Source organism: Denticeps clupeoides, chromosome 3 (genome assembly GCF_900700375.1).
Source record: "Denticeps clupeoides chromosome 3, fDenClu1.1, whole genome shotgun sequence".
Taxonomy (NCBI): domain Eukaryota; kingdom Metazoa; phylum Chordata; class Actinopteri; order Clupeiformes; family Denticipitidae; genus Denticeps; species Denticeps clupeoides.
The window spans coordinates 12,321,379-12,338,434 of NC_041709.1; the positions used below are offsets into that span (position 1 = coordinate 12,321,379).

At 41.9% G+C, this 17,056-nt stretch overlaps 2 protein-coding genes across 4 annotated transcripts in view; one reads left to right on the forward strand and one right to left on the reverse strand.

Moving 5' to 3' along the window:
• Positions 1-1,418: 1,418 nt before the first annotated feature.
• Positions 1,419-14,916, reverse strand: atg10 (ATG10 autophagy related 10 homolog (S. cerevisiae)). Of its 2 annotated transcripts, none has more exons than XM_028973863.1 (7): positions 14,801-14,916; positions 14,014-14,142; positions 13,642-13,767; positions 7,937-8,069; positions 7,718-7,791; positions 4,512-4,609; positions 1,419-4,080 (listed from the first exon to the last, which is right to left on the reverse strand). In XM_028973863.1, the coding sequence occupies exons 2-7, from the start codon at positions 14,140-14,142 to the stop codon at positions 3,966-3,968; spliced, it is 675 nt and encodes a 224-aa protein (XP_028829696.1). In that variant the 5' UTR covers positions 14,801-14,916; the 3' UTR covers positions 1,419-3,965. The 2 variants fall into 2 exon arrangements, with proteins under 2 accessions (XP_028829696.1, XP_028829695.1); XM_028973862.1 differs by having other exon boundaries at positions 7,718-7,815.
• Positions 14,917-16,640: 1,724 nt separating this feature from the next.
• ssbp2b (single stranded DNA binding protein 2b) overlaps positions 16,641-17,056 on the forward strand; it is a 46,725-nt gene continuing 46,309 nt past the window's right edge. For both annotated transcript variants that reach the window (XM_028971629.1, XM_028971628.1), the window contains exon 1: positions 16,641-17,034. Coding sequence is in view for 1 of the 2 variants with exons in the window: in XM_028971628.1 (XP_028827461.1) it covers positions 16,979-17,034 (56 nt within the window). In the remaining variant the exon portion in view is untranslated. The remainder of the gene's footprint in view (positions 17,035-17,056) is intronic.

Here is a 17,056-nt window from a genome sequence, read left to right on the forward strand (position 1 = left end):
AATTTTTTTAAGACTAGTGATGAGGGACGTTGAAGTCTTTCAACGTCATAAGGAGGGGGTCTACCTGCAGAATTATCCTTCCTTGGCCCCCTCTGTTTACGGAATCCTGACTCAGCTTCGCTGGGGACTAATTCTCTCCATATGCATCTACTCTGGTGTTCTCTGATCCAAACCCAAGGGGGCATATAAACAGGGTCGGCATGGGGGGTGGGGTGCTGAGGAATCAGTTAAAAAGTTCAAGCTTTGAAGAGAAGTGTTCAAAGTTTAATGTTTAATTAATCTGTATAAAAAGAAACATCTGACTGGATCACAAACCATCAAATTTTCGTCTTTCAGCAAGTACTTTACTGTACTGTGCAGTTACTAAATAGGATTAACAGTTTGTTTATTTGCAATAACGCTAATGCGGTGACAATAATCATTTCCTCCATTTCGGTTTTGACTGTGCCCTGATGTCTACTGCCATGCCGGAACACTGATTGTAATTAAGCATGTACAGTACCTTCCCTCGTTTCCATTCATCTCCAGCCATGAAGCTGTGACACCAACAAATGATCGAGCTGTGAATGCTCCATTGGATTTTTTGTAATTGAATCAGTCACAAGGGCTCAAATAGGCTGAAGTGCCTAATGTGGTCTTTCAAGGTTTTCAAGAAATAAAATAAATCTCACGGGCATTCAGGTGTAATTGAAAAGTCTTAAACAATAATCCATTCACAGAACATTTACTGGGGTTTTGGGTAACAATGTTTCACGCACAATGTTTCCAAAACCTTCTGCAAAAGTCTCCAATGCTCTGCTGGGAGACCTGGCTTCTTGGTACTCATGTGAATGTTACTTGCCACATCAGTACAGAACTCTTTCGGCAGTCGTGTGCCCAGCCACATGGCAAAAAAAGGTTGACAATCAAGTATTGTGGGTACTGACTGGTTCTAAGAATCTAAGAAGTTCAATCAAGCATCACATGGGTGGTAACATACCCACCTGTGGGTAGTGGGCAGCGGTGGCCTAGCAGGTAAGGGTGCGTAATCAGAAGGTTGCCGGTTCGAATCACCATGTCTTGTGCTTCCCAATGACAATCACTTCACTTTGAACCAGAAACCCACAGTCACAGGTTCAAACCCCACTTACTACTATTGTGTCCCTGAGCAAGACACTTAACCCTGAGTGTCTCCAGGTGTACTGTCCCTGTAACTACTGATTGTAAGTCACTCTGGATAAGGGTTAGGGTTAGGCGTCTACTAAATGCCACAAATGTAAATCTGTAGGATATGTCCACTTTATGAAGGGTCTGTGTCACTGTTGCAGAATAAAATAAGCCGGAAGTTGAGTTCATGGTAAAAGGGTCTGTACTGTATTTAGGGGGACATACAAAAGAATAGTATTTCCTTAAGAACATATAGAACATTAACAAAGTGATTAAATAAACATGATTATTTATTATGGAATTAAAAAAGGAACATGGTGTTTTACTTACTATTTATTCCTTCTATAAAGAATACAAACCAATAATAGTGTGTCAGTGATAAAACAACAATCCCGATTTGTACATACAGAAATACCATCTGGTATGTTATCTGTAGTTGTTGAAAATATTGTCTGACACCGTTAACCACTTGCACATGTTCAGTCTGAAGACAATAGCATCCAGTGAAACATTACCAATAATAATTGACCAAACAACATTTGCCTTCTAAAGTATTGTTAGCAATAAGAGTTACAATGAACCTTATAAAGAGGACCTATTTGAGTACACATTTGCTTGTGCGTAGAATCCAGACAACCTGTTTAAATGCAGTGTTTAATAAATTGCCTAAGCTCCTTTTTTTTGTCTCCTGTTTCTTCCTTTTGCATTTTCAACATCTTCTCACAACCTGGTCATGGTCATCCGGCACCAAATGGGAATGTTTTTCTAATTGTGTTGCAGGACTGCACGTTAGCTGTTCCACCAACAGGTGGCAGTAATGCACTTGATAACGTCTCTGTGTTTTCCTTTCATTTGCGCTTCGACTGTATTCACAGACCTAAAATAGAACCCAATTCCATTAGCTTTACTAAACAAAGGCTTCAGTGAAGCATGTACAAAAGATGAGTGTTCATCTATGAAGTAATTCAATAGTGCATTCTAATGACCTTTGTACAGACGTTTAATATATACAGAGGATAACAAAAGACTACACATCCCTATTTAAATTTCAGATTTTGTTGACTTAAAGACTTAAACAAAGACAAATTTGCTATACACATATGTTATTAAAATAAACAAGTGTTTAAGCAAAGACCAGCTGGATTTATTTCCTTTTTGCTTTTGGCTGCATTTGTGTGCTAATTTAACTCTTACACTTTTAGCTTTTGGTCATGGGGTAAGATTTCTCCCAGCTTAGCACCCACTGATGTACAGTCTAAAGCCTGTCCCTTCTAAGACACTTTTTTCATGATCTTATGTTCAGATTAATCTTTAGGTTTAGTGTTGAGGGCTGCAGGATTCTCATTTTGAAATCTTGGTTCCATCTTGAACAGCTCAGTAACTGTTCCATGCTCCCACAACCAAGCTTCATCAGAGGCCTCAGAATATGGATGAAACGTAGTGGGAGTGGCCAGTCACTGCCTATCCGCGCCTTCTTTGTCTACTCATCAGTTCTTGAAGAGAATCCTGGTCTTTGCCAAGACCTAGTGGTGCCACATCAGATGGGATAAAAAAAAAAACTTGAGTGAACAGCAACTCTGGGGTTTTGTTCTACAATCTCCTTCTAAATGGAGATAATGGCAAAAATAAGGAAGGTGGCAATGCATTTAGGCACCACAAAGACAGGTTAGTTAGCAATCATAAACCTTTTTCCAACATGCATTAAACACATCCATTCATATCTACCTTCAGAAGTCATCCTATATGCACAACAAAAATGGCTCCTATCAAAATGGTTGCTTTGGGTAAGAACCTGACTGCCATCCATCTTCAAAAGAAAAGCCTGCACATATATAAACTTGCTGAGTGAGGGTTTTCCATGTTGGCACAGTCCTCCCAAATACAATGCACCAGTGACTTCAAAACAAGATTCCAGTTCACTGTCTGCTTTGAAATACCAGTTTAGAGCAGAATGATAGTCGGCTTAAAATGTGTTTAAATCACAGTACTAGATATCTGGGTTGTGAAATTCATATTTTGCTTACATTGTCCCACATGGCCATTATCACAACCACAAAAATGAATAAAATACTACATAAAGACCAACATTTTATCAAGAAAAAAGTCCTACACATATTACACATAATGGCACAAACACACACAACAAATGAAACAATTCCATGACACTCAGACATGGTGACAGTGTTATTTTCCCAGCCACACATTAAAGAGACGGTTCCTGCCAAAAATCCCTTCAAATGATAGAATGCAAAATTGTCCACAGCTCAACCAATGTGTTTGAAACATGTCTTGCTTCAAAAGTTTTCCCCCCTCATACTCTAATTGTTGAATGCTAATTTCACCACAACTGTTCATGCAGCTAAAAATGTATTACTTCATCCCCCACTAATGAACAGAAACTGATCTGCCATCAGTGTCAGTGCTCAGGGCCATAAAGCCTACCCTTCGCTGGTGAAACTCAGCCTGAAGTATAATCTCTCCTCTATTAAGACCAGCTGAAAGATCATATTAATACTTCCCTTATTTGCTTCACAGACGGTATTGGACCCATGTAACCAAATGGCACAGCTAGAAAACAATGAAATTTTAAGCTCAGATAACTGACAATTTTGAAAGCCATCAGGGTCTGGGCAAGAAGGAAAACTCCTTAATAAATTCTGAAAATAAACCCAGCAGAGGTTCATTCAGAAAGGCTCTTGACATATGATAACATGTCCTAGGACACAGAATACAGAACATGCAGTGCCTCTCCTTATAAGGTCCCTGTTACTTAGTCAAAATCCAGTCGACAGCAGACGGCGGGGAAAGGGGGGGGTGCTTCAGCACAAATCTGGCAACGAAGGTGCGCCCACTGCTGTGGCATAGCTGAGCGGTATGTCCAGTCCCACCACGGGCCCCACCACGCTCAGCCAGGTCACAATGTAATTCACTTTCCTGCGGGAAACAAGAACAGGATGTTTATTGTTCTCCCTGATGCATTACAAAGGCCTGATGAAGAGAATTTCTGAAGAACTGCCCCCTTTAAGGCCTGACAAATGCAGCCGACGACTCCAGAACAAGTAGTTATTTCCATCCAAGCAGTCCGAATTGATCTTTAAGGACCAGTGATTTTACGGAGGTTGAAATTGGCTTGATGAAGTGCTGACATTTCTTTTGTGCCCCATGCTGGATATAAATTTGCCATCCTTCCAGACAAAACCAAATGCTCCTACTTATTTTTATAATGCACTATGCACAGCCCAGGGGGAGGGGGGGTTAAAATGTACCATTAATGAGAGTACCAAATCGGAAAATGTGTGTCTGAAGAAATAATGTAGCATTTCTGGACATTTGAAATTCTTTTGAAAAGTCAATGTGGAACTGACTTGCGTTGTGCGTGTGCTGTCTCCAACGCTGGCCTCATGAACTCTTCTGTGCGGCATGGGTGGAGGACAAAGAAAGGCTGGCCAAGCAGAGGGTGTTCCTTGTTTAGAGGGAGGGAGGGAGGGAGGGAGAGAGAAGAGGAAAATGTGTGAGGAGAGAAAGGAAGCACAGCAGACAGATTTTGGTCGGCCATCAAAGTAAACAGCTTCCCACCCTACAGCCTAAACAACGGACTTGTCTTAGAATTAATTGCATTTACACATCACACACACACAAAATAGCCATTGTTATGTTTTACGGTGGCCTATGCATACACAGACACACAACTTGAGTCAAACTGCTTCCATATTACAATCCCCAATCCCGACATTCCTGGCTGCGCGCAAAGCCCATGCACAGGAGGGCAGTCGAGCACAAAGGGGGCTGAGAGCAGCGCAGTAGAGCGCAGCCTTAACCGCACCACGGCCACTGCTGCAGCACCGTACTGCTGCTGTAATGCGGTGCAACTTTCAGCCTCTCAATCGCTGCACGAGAGCGGGCGTGAGATCGTCATGGGTGACCCGACTCTATAGAGGACACTAAGGTACTGATGGGGGGGGGGAAAAAAAAACTTGACCAAAAAGGGGTAAGAAGGGGTTCTGCAGGTTTTTTGTGATAAAATCTGTTTAACTTAAATTTACGTCATCGGACATGAGGAATTTGGCAGGATCTCGCACACGAGTCAAAAGCTGTTTTGGTTTTTGCTCTGTTTTGTGAAGTTACTGAATCAACACCTATGTCAGCAAAGGCTGTCTGGTTAGCAAGTATCAGAAGTCAGATCAGAACAGGCTTTTGGTGTGAACTAATGAATGTTTCAAGACAAACCGCTCAAATGCACGACTGGCTAATTACAGGTAAGTGTGCAATAAAGAGCTGCAGTATGGTAACATACAGGCATCATCCTAGCACACATCATGCAAATCGCAATAGGGATGGATCATGGAAGTATAAAATGTACAATAACTATGATTTGCAGTGGCACAGGAAGCAGGTTCTAAAATTAGGGGCAGTGGTGGCCTAGCGGTTAAGGAAGCGGCCCCGTAATCAGAAGGTTGCCGGTTCGAATCCCGATCCGCCAAGGTACCACTGAGGTGCCACTGAGCAAAGCACCGTCCCCACACACTGCTCCCTGGGCGCCGGTCATGGCTGCCCACTGCTCACTCAGGGTGATGGGTTAAATGCAGAGGACAAATTTCACTGTGTGCACCGTGTGCTGTGCTGCTGTGTATCACATGTGACAATCACTTCACTTTGACCTTCATCATTAGTTTATTCATTTGTTTAGTCTGAATTCTCATTCATTTTTTGGACCGAAATGTATTTGTTTTAAAATCACAGTATCTTGACCAATATCAATAATTTTTTTCTGATACATCCAGTTTGACGGTATCTAGACTGAAACCTGAAGATTCCAGAGATGATCTCAACAAGTCATGTCTAACATCAGCATCACTGCCATTGGCTCCACTTTCAGTCATTCTATGCCAAGTGAGATCAAGTAAATATTCCCAATTGTGTATGGTAATTGTAGGGCAACAGTTTCAACGTATTGACTATGAAGACAATCTTAAAAAATTAAAGATGATCAGGTAAAATCCAGATTTAGTTAAACACAGCAGGCACTTTTGAGTATGCGTGGAATCTTAAAGACATACATCATACAGAAAACTGTAGCAATCCAGCAACCTTTCACAGCCAGTGTTCAGCCAATAAAGACGACTTAATCTATAGGAAAACTAAACAACTACACAGCAACTGATCACAAAAAGAAAAAAAAGAGAGGTCTTCACTTTACAGTCTCAGTTACCTATGGGCAATGATGATTCCTCCTACTCATCACATTCAACAGTACATAGTCTGACCTTAGAAGAAAACCAAAACAATCATGTCTAATTTACATAAGAAAATGCAAATTTTTATCAGTCTGGAGTATCTGACTACTCTGAACAACTGCTCATGGCTCCATGTGGTTTGTTCATTTTACTTTTACTTGTAATTCAATACATTTGTTTCTTGCTCCTTCTAGTTCAGGGCTCATCATCCCTTGTCCTGGAAGATTTAACCTCACTACTGATGGTTACTACCGCCCTGTTCTACAGTTAAATCAGGTGTAGGTGAACATGTAAAGTTCTAAGCTATGGAGGGCTTAGCTCCAGTTTGAACATAGTGTTCCAGTTTTTTCGTTCTACCAACATGTGTTGCATTTTGCCACCTACTGGTTGAGTCTTGGGAGAGCTGCACATCCCATCCTAACATCCCACCATTTTCCATGTTTGGATACCCAGGTTGTAGATATTTCTCTTGATTTAAGGTTATGCTCTTTATCCTTCCATGTAATGATGTCCATCTCAGACAGTAGTGTAGATTATATACATAGGAATTACAAGTCATATTACTGTTTTAAAAATAATAATATTTAACAAACTGGTTTCTTGTTATACTGTTTTGAGCCTACACAGAAAAGCTCCCTCTGCTCTCAAACTATTTTAGCAACGGCAATAATCCCATTTGTTATGCTATGAAACTGATTTGACTGTAAGAAAAATGGGGAGCGATCGAGGGGGAAGGGTAATGGAGGGAGGGGGAGCGATGGCGGATGTGAGAGGAGTCCGCTGGCGTCATTCCTCGTGAGCCCTTGATGTGAGTCACCCGTGTTTACCTGCGTCAAACAGCAGAGCTCCATCTCCCTCACCACCCCGGCTCAGACCCCAGACCCTCGCTCTGCTCTTATTTTGCGCGTTGCCTCTGCAGCCTTACTTTCATCGACGTTTTAGGCTGCATTGAATTCTTCATTACATTTAGCTCAAATGCTCATTTCCCAATTCTAATAAACCTTTTTTTTCCCAGATTAGGCTAAGGTGCAAATTACATTACTTTATTAGGAAGGTATCCCCAGACAGCCCTAAACTGGAGAGCACGGGGAACATGCATATTTTCGGTCCCAAACGTAAGGGCAAAAATAGATAATTTATTTTCAAAACCTTTTTAAACTTAACCATAGTTTCCAAAAGCTCTTGAGCATTATGAAGAAAAATAAATGTAGTACTTCCCAGGAATCACAAAGTAAAATCCCATTATTATCATCATAAATAGTATGATACCATTTATAGTAAGAAATCCAATTAACAAACAATGTACAAAGATTTACATGCACAAAAAGGAAGCCCACCTGCTGAGTGATGGTGTCCCAAGGTTCTTGCAAAAGCCTCTTTATGTAACTGGGGTGAACGCTGTTCCACACATCTGCCAAAGACAGTGAGCGGCCATCTGTGAGAAATACGAGAAAGTCAGGCTGTCTGAAAACACTATTTAAACATTATTTAAAAATGGTTTACTGGCCACACTGCCAGTGAATGACTTGCAATTTTAAGACAAAAGCCATACGTACTCAACATGGATGCTCTAAAGTACAGAACTGGGATCTGGTAGCTGCATGAATAGAGTACATGGTACTCATAACGCATCACACCATGGCCGTCAGCTTCTAGCTGCTGTCCAGGAGCTTCCTCTTCATCATCCACCTGATGAGGAGGGGAGGAGAAAGACATCATATATTTAGTCACTAACACACAAACCAATGTTACAGACATATGGTTTGTAATGCCTTGTAATATGTCGTATCATATACTATGTTAATTAATTAACATACTATTCTTTCAAAATAATTAGATGCTCATAAAATTACCATTACATATGATTGAGCTTGTGTTTAGGAATTGTCCACATATTCTTTTTAGAACCAACAACAGCTCCTGAATGTAGTCTACACTGTGAAAATGCTTGGATTGCCAGAAGTGACAGATACCTGGAAATGTTGATGATTCCCTCTCCCTCCGTTTCCACTGTATATCACATGCTATGGATTTTTTGTTCCCTTCTCCTGACTGAGAACTTTCAACAATGATGCTTAGTAAGCTCTGTGTGAAACGTGGCTTTTGCTGTAGCAGCAACTGAGTAAGTGTCCAAAAAAAAAAAAAAAATGAAAATTCCACCAGTACAAGTGAACTTTAATTGGGGTTAATAAGAGCCTGTTTAATTGACGGCAGGTGTGGACCCAGGAAGAATTAATGCTCGAAGTCAAAAGGAGCTTCAACAGAGTATTAGTTTAAGGGTGTGCCCACTTTTGCAACCATCTGTACATTTTATCCTATGTATTTTTTTCCCTTACATTTGTTTCTCAGGTTAATTGTTAAAAGGTTACAATAAAGGTGGTAAAGGTTTTTAAATAATTATCCTACGGTCTCCTTTTTTCGCATTGCAAAAAGATGGCATTTTAACAGGGGCTTGTACGCATTTTATTTCCACAGTACATGCGAGCCAAAAACGTTTAGTGACCTGCACAATCTGTGGTGGAACATGACTAATTGCCCAAGCAGAAAACACTGGAGGAAATTGTTCAGTGCGCCACATTGTTTTCCAAATGTCTTCCTCCTTTCCAGCACTTGTCTTGCGGCTGCTGTGGCAGCTTTTTGGGTTGTGACTGTCCATCAAGGCTGGGGTTCCTGACTTTAGTATTACACCATTTTAGGTTTAATCGCAGCTGTGCCTCGCTCAGCCATTCCTTGGTAGGTACCTCAAGGGAACACGATTGTTTGGGAAAATGCCTCATCATCACCTCTATAACCCCTGCTGGAAGTTGGATGGTTACGGTGCCTCAGAAATACTGAGAATCAGCACTTCACCAGCAACTGTACCATAATCATTCCTTACCCATAAACTGGTGGAAAAAAAGGTTGTCCAACAAAAATCTGCTGGGAGGATGCATATTCAAATGAATATAACACTGGTGTGCTGTGCCTGGTAACCCACACACAGGCTCCACCCGCCCATTCCCACTGACACACGGATATCTCGGCAGACATGGATCTATGTAAGCCTAGTCATTTCATGCATCCCTGCCTCCACAGATAACATCTCCTCTCTCCTATACATGTGCGGTCTTGAGAAACAAACTACTAGTGTTTCACATCCGATGTCTGTCAAGACGGGAAGAATGGGTTGGAGCAAAGTATTAAAAGCAATGACGTACTGGTGTTCCCTTAAAGTGATGGCATTGACTTCCAGACGAGCTCTTGACTCCACAGACCTCCCCAAAGAAACCTATTGAAGTTACTGTGACATTCAGGGCTACTTTTCGGAGCAAAAGCTATTCAGTGTTACAGAAATATAAGACTTAAAGAATGGACCTCACAGAAGAGAACTTTTTTGGTTGCACTAGGAAACAAGGTATTTACACTACCAATTAAACCACTTTTGGACTGATTACAAATGTTTAATTTAGCACAGTGTCATATGGTATTTACAGTCTATGTTGCAAGTTCAAGTTTTGCATAAATGACTCCAGTAGATTGTCCAAAGAGCAAGAGGATTTGGCATTCAAATGAGAGACACAATCATATATAAATCAAATTTGTCCAACTCAGACAAAATCTTGATGTCACTAAAGCGGCATCACAAACATTAATTCATACATTCATACACACACACACACACATTATACACACACTTGAAACCCTGTAATCATAGTTAAATTCTAGTGTGACTGAAAACTCATATATAACCCATATATGAAGGAATCTAATATGGTTTCCTATAGAGTAGTAGAATAATTACACCTGTTCTGCATCTGTTTCACCAAGTCAGCAGCCGCAACGGAAAAGCATCTCCTTGTGCGTTTCACTGCCAATCTCAGGCAGCCTGAGCTTTAAAAGAAGCCTTTATGCATTCACCACAAAGAAAATAGGATCAAGATTGAAAAGAAAGGGGGGGAACATAGCAGACATTTCCTGCACTCTGCTCAATCAGAGAGTTTAATAGTGTAATTTAAGACGAGGATGGAGGATGGAATTTTTCATTAACCTAAATAAACCATAATTATAGGTTTAATTACCCAAGTAATTCTGTTTACATTCTCTGCACTTAAAGGATTAAAATACCAGTTTTTACTTTAAATGTCTTTTTTGAAGGAAATATTAAAGGTGTTTTCAGGAATTGATTTGTTGTTTTTAAAAAAAATCCAGTCTACTTTGTGCTCAATATAGAATAAGGGCCTTAAACAGAGCATGGGTGAACTTTTATGCCTAGTCTCATATACAGACAGAAACTTTTGAAAGCAGCAGCATAGACTCAGGTAGCAGGAAGTGTAAGGGTTAACCCTGATGGATTTTTGTTGAGTGAGACATTTGTGCTCCCAGTCAAAGAATTCCTCCGCCAAAACAGGAAGCCACAAAAAAGGCAGCATTTGGCTTTGCTAATCTTGCCCAGATCTTTTGGAAAATTGTTTTTTTTTTTTTTTCCGCTTTCTTTCTTTCTTTACTGAACAATGACTAGGGGAGCCTAGTGCCCCAGCATGCCGCTGCTTGCAAGCTAAGAGTCATAGTGAAGGTCAAGTTCTCAAAATGGTCCCATTTCTTTTGTAATAACAGAAGCTAAGAAGTTAAAGACATGCCTTTTTCTGATGAAACTGAGGATAGATTCATCACTGGGCACATTTGTGACTGCAAATGAACGATTGCAATGTAGTTACTTATTTGGCAGTGTAGACTACTCATTGTGTATAAGCAAAAAATGAACCATGCGCCGATGGGCACAACCAAGATATTATACAGAACCACCATGTCTGAATGTCCAGAATTTTCATCAGCCTCCAGACTGATCTTGTGCAGCAGTGATGCTGCTCTGCACTCAAGATCAAAAAAAGAAGGGCAGGAAAAAAAAATGCTAAGAAATGTTATACAAACGAGGTAAGTGCTGAACAAACAATTTACTAAGCACTAATTTTCCTAGTGAGACATTAGTCAGCTGTAAACACCAAAGGCAACTTTTCTCCACCATTTTAGGTAAAAAAAAAAAAGTGGCTCTAGTGTGCAGCCTCTGCCTGGTGGACTAGGGTCTCCTTCAAGTAAACCATCAATGCTGCAGTGCAAAACTTTTTCTACGCTCTCAGACCTCTCCGTGTGCTGTCTTTACCAGCAGCGGTTGGAGCTCCTGAGAAAACCTGAAGACAATTAATTCTGCATTGATTCCAATGATGATGCTATTACTAATGGAAAGGGCAGGTTCATCACAATAACAAAGCGCATGCATCACTAATACAGAAGATGCCACACTAGATTCAGGAAGACTTGTGGCTCTTCATTTGCATTAGAGCTTCAGCTCTTTGCATGCTTTATTCCATGAGAATAGTTCATAGCATTTTATTTTATCATGAAAATATATACAAAGCTTTTCTGTGCATTAACCAAAATGGATTCTATTGTGTATTTACAGGACAACCTCCATTATTTCATGACTTATATAAGATGGCTGTCTTTTCTTAGATGTAATATGTTGTTACCACATTAAAAAAAGGTTTGATATGATTTTGACACTTACGGTGTGTTCAGGACTGATGAGAAAACAGAAAAACTGTTTTACATTGTTTCTACAACTAAATCTTCCTCTATCAATATTTTAAAACAACTCACCAAAAAATGTAAAACATGGCAAGGCACGGTCATGATTTCTACCAGTCCTGCACTAGCTACAGTTGGCAAAATCACCCATTTTTCATTGGTTCCAATAATGTGTAAGCAGCCTGGTCTTGTACGAGCATCACATCCACAAAAAATCTGTGTTTTTTTTTTTTTGTCTTGACTGTGGACCAAAGTAAATGCATTTAGTTAGTATTCCCAAAGTGAATTTTATTTTTTTTTTACATTTTATAATTGGAAATAATATAACAGTAAAATTGATGCCCATACCTATGGCACAACGGAGAACACACATGCAGGCATGTCCAATGGGCCCAAATTCCGTTCTCAGCTACCTTTGGATTGCTTGAGAAATACAACATGCTGCCCAACTGCATGAAACTACAGCAAAGAGCCTCATGTGTATTTTGTATTTTGTAAAAGCTGGTCTCTGGCCATTCTAGATTGGAATTTTCTTTCTTGACAAATGCACTTAGACGATCACACCTTTACCAGTGTACAACAGAGTAATTGGGTAGGCAATATTTAAACAAGAAATCCATAATAATTGTTCACCCCTTTCAGCGACACACATCACCCCATCTTGCACATCTTATATTACATATGGCCTCGGGTGTACGCATATGAAAATGGTGATTTGTTTTCTTGACCCATGGGGCCCTATAAAATTGCAAATAAATCTGCTCAAAAAAAAGATCTGTGATTGGGTTGATCAATCTGGGATCTTAAGCTATTTTATTATACATTTATAAGAAGCTAAAATTCAATTAATAGTTTATCTCTGTAGAGTAAAAAAAACAAAAAAAAAACAGCATCCCTGGCACGAAACGGGAGAGGGTACTAGCTCTTTTGTTCAGTGTGTGAGTGGAATGTAAATATGTAAGGGAGTCAAGTCATTTGCAATCAGCCGGAAGGGCGTACTAATGAAATGGGCTAGGAGGAAGAACATAATCATCCACCAGGCACAACCTCCATTTTAGAGAATATAATGTGCTTCATGAAACAAGATACATTTTGGTAATGTTGTTATTCTGCTTGGCGTGGTGGTTTAAAATGCATATGCAAATTTACAAGCAAAGGTTAAAAGGAGATGGTGCAGAGAAAAATAAATAAATCCAAACACAATACAAAAAAAAATTACAGAGAACACGTGAAAAAAAAAAAAAGGGAATTTCAAACCATTTTACGAAGTACTGGTTATTTACTCGTGTTGCTTCAAAATAGGATCATTTCCAGAACTGAACCCGCTGGAAAGAAGATTTTGTTAATGCTTCCTTGAGGTAATTGATTCAGTATGTGAGCAACCAAACAGGTCAATCGCTCTCTCTGCGGCACAGTCTGTCTGCTGCAGTTAAAAATACTCAAGGACTGCGTCGACGCCATTCTTAATTTGCAAATGTGAAACTAACAGAAGCAGCTACTTCTGTGGACTTGACTTTGAGACGCCACTTACAAGGAACATTGTAGGATTATTAATTCTGAAGCTGCCTCACCCGACTACTTTGCCCCAGAAAGTCGGTCATGTCAGTGCACTGAAAGCAACACGTCGTTTGTTAATATTCAACTCAAAAAGTGCAAAACGTGGCTACGTGATTCATGAACGTAAAAAAAAAAACCATACCTGCTGTTCTACCACTGACATGGCATCAGCTTCATGTTCCAGGTGGCTGTGGCCATTCCGGCAATGATCAAGGGCCGTCTTACCAGCAACCACCACTGTTTTTGTCATATAGCCTTCCAAGGACGCCTGCAAAGAAATGCAACTGTACAATTAACAACCCCCCTCCTACATCCCCCAAAAAAGGGGATCCAAGAATCCACCTGATCAAGCCACTACATGCTCAGAGTTCCTTAAAAACCATGGCATTTATATACATGCAAATATTATGGAATACAATAGACGTGAAAACACTGTTAAAAGTGTTAATAAAAAAGTAGTAAAAAATGTTTAGCACTCCCAACAGCCTTGTTAAGGCCCTCTTTTCATACGTACATTCTCTTGCACCCAGCTCCATCCATCTTTAATAGAGGAAGAATGTTGTATGAAAAGTTGGCAACTGAGACGAAAGGTCTCCTCATCAAGGTAGCAGCTGACAGGAGCCAAGTCGGTGTCACTCGACATCTGGAGGGAGGAGAAGTCTTAGTGCCGAACGTGAGCCTTGCACTCCCTCCTTTTCCTTCAGCTTCATTGTCAGTTCAGGTAATATTTGCATAACGCTTCTCTTTGTGCAAGCTTCTTCTAGATTGCCCTTGTTTTCTACACGTTTGGTGTGTGTGGCTTGGTGTACTGTGATAAAGCAGAAGGCCAGTCATGTCCAACAAATACTAACTTGTGTTAACTGGTGCAATATTTGATTAAGGTGCTAAAAAAAACCAAGTGTGGAAGTACTGTGTGAGCAACTGTTGCGCAAGAACTATTTTATACTGGTCTAATCCCCAGGTTGACGTTCCCTCTGCAAGGTCACCGTGTTGTGTATGAAATCAGCCCCCAAAAAACACGCATCCGGGTAATTAATAATCCTCCTGTAACCAGAGTAGTAAGTACGGTGCGGTTGCCTTGCATGCATGGCAAAGGGCGCAACGCGACAGTCCACGCAGCATCCCTTAGAAGAAGAACTCGGCAGCGGACTCGCTGCAGATGCCGGGCCGGGCCGCCTCGAGAGACCACGGACCCCGGGCCGTCAGCCGACGTGTACGCCGTCGTTGCACGGCACAGCGTCGTCAGGTTAAAGGACGAGTAGCCCTCGGCGCGCCGGCTCGGAATAACTCGCGGGTCTTACCGAGAGGCACTTCCGGGATCCCGCGAGCGGGGGGCGGTGGCGGGAACAGCGAATGTTATTCGGCGCAGGCGGTTTCAAGATGCCCTTTCTGAAAAAAAAAGAGAGAAAGAGCGGGCGGAGAGAGAGAGGGGGGGGGGGAGAGAGAGAGAGAGAGAGGATGAGGGAGGGAGGGAGAGAGAGGGGAGAGAGAGAGAGAGGGGGGGGGGGGAGAGAGAGAGAGAGAGAGGGAGGGAGGGAGAGAGAGGGGGAGAGAGAGAGAGAGGGGGGGGGGGGAGAGGGGAGAGGGGGAGAGAGAGAGAGAGGGAGGGAGAGAGAGAGAGGGAGAGAGAGAGAGAGAGAGAGGGGGGGAGAGCGCGTCGCAGACAGACTGTAGAGGACAGACATCGCCGCAACTTGCTCCAAGTCAGCCTCGTCAAAGTTGGACGATAATAAGCTCGTCCAAGGCCTTCCGTGCGGTGACGGCGCCATGTTTGCGTGTCACGTGACACAGATTACCTTAATTCGTCAAAACTGCTCTTGTTGTTGGTATGAGTAGTGTTGCATTTACTTCCTTCTTAACCAATTTTTTTCACACCAATCAATTTATGGTTACGATAATCAAGCACCTTGTGCATTATATGCCTTAACTGCATTAACAGAAGCATGAAAGTCTGTATGGGTGTGTAAGCGTGTGTGTGTCTGTACTGTTTGCAAGGTGTAGAATAGCCACATGCAATTCCCCAGCTAATATGTTTGTACTGCACGGAACCTACTTTAGCTGTACAATATTTCTCATCATAACTTCAACAATCGTGCATAGTCTTTCACAGTCCACAGGATCAATTCCTTCATGATGGGAGGGCCATTTGGACAATCCTATTCTGATCGCAAGTGAGCAGACCCTCACTAACCTGGACAGCCTTCGTGATCCAAAAGCATTTGGCTGTTCATTTATTCAGAATGGATTGGCCTTCTTTAATAAATACATTGTGACCTAGAACTTTATTGCTCTAGGCAAACTCAATCATACTCAATCGCTTGTGAGATACTAAAATAGTAATAGAAACATATCCTTACAACAAAAGTAGGCTCTGATCTTGTATGTTTGCATGGAACATATATATGCTCAGCCAATACAAAACATACACATACATATATGTACATATGTATATTCTGGTTGGGGCAGTGGTGGCCTAGCGGTTAAGGAAGCGGCCCTGTAATCAAAAGGTTCCCGATCCTCAAGGTGCCACTGAGGTGCCACCAAGCAAAGCACCGTCCCCACACACTGCTTCCCGGGCGCCTGTCATGGCTGCCCACTGCTCACCAAGGGTAATGGTTAAAAGCAGAGGACACATTTCGTTGTGTCATCGTGTGCTGTGCTGCAGTGTTTCACAATGATAATCACTCGACTATACATATATATATATATATATATATATATATATATATATATATATATATATATATATATATATATATATATAGTCGATTTCGCACTATAGGACAATTAGCATTATATGAAAATGCACTCGCAGCAGATGTTTTATAGTGACGCCGTGCAGGTTGGTTGCTAAATGGCTCGCAGCGTGCGTGCATTCTGTGTTCGGCAGCGCTCCGTCCGAACTCCACTCCATATTTGCCATCTCACTACATTTCTGTTCGGTGACAGCGGAGGGGGGGGCGCGCCGGCAGAGGGAACAGCCAGTTGTTTAAAATCTTCTCAGTCTGTTTCAAATCCCCCTTTATGCCGAGCGAGCTGAAGCGTGTGTGTGTGTGTGTCAGTGTGTGTGTGTGTGTGTGTGTGTGTGTGTCAGTGTGTGTGTGTGTGTGAGTCTGCGTGTGTGTGAGTCTCTGTGAGTGTGTGCGTGTGTGTGAGTCTCTGTGAGTGTGTGTGTGTGTGTGTGAGTCTCTGTGAGTGTGTGTGCGTGTGTGAGTCTGCGTGTGTGTGTGTGTGTGTGTGTGTGTGTGTGCGCGCGCGCGCCACAGACAGAAACCGAGAGATAAGAGCGGGGTCGCGTTTCAGTCTGGGCGGTGCTAAACAGCTGCCATTCACAGCGCTTACTAAACAGAGTGGGCGTTCCCGCCGCCCGCCTCAGCCAATAGGACGCGTCGCTCCGTCAGTCGCCATGGTGACGGGGTTGTGTCCGGGGAGGCTGTGATGGGTTGACAGGTGCGTGACAATCGGAGGTCTCTGCAAGCATGTACGCCAAAGGCAAGAGTAACAACGTGCCGTCCGACAGCCAGGCGAGGGAAAAGTAAGTTTTATTTATGAGGGCA

Coding starts and splice junctions, on each gene's coding strand:
- atg10 (XM_028973862.1), bottom strand. CDS start 14,142: ATGTCGAGTGACACCGACTTGGCTCCTGTCAGCTGCTACCTTGATGAG. Junction 13,768..14,013: donor GGAGCTGGGTGCAAGAGAAT/GTACGTATGAAA, acceptor ATTTCTTTGCAG/GCGTCCTTGGAAGGCTATAT. Junction 4,081..4,511: donor ACAGCACACGCACAACGCAA/GTCAGTTCCACA, acceptor TGTTTCCCGCAG/GAAAGTGAATTACATTGTGA.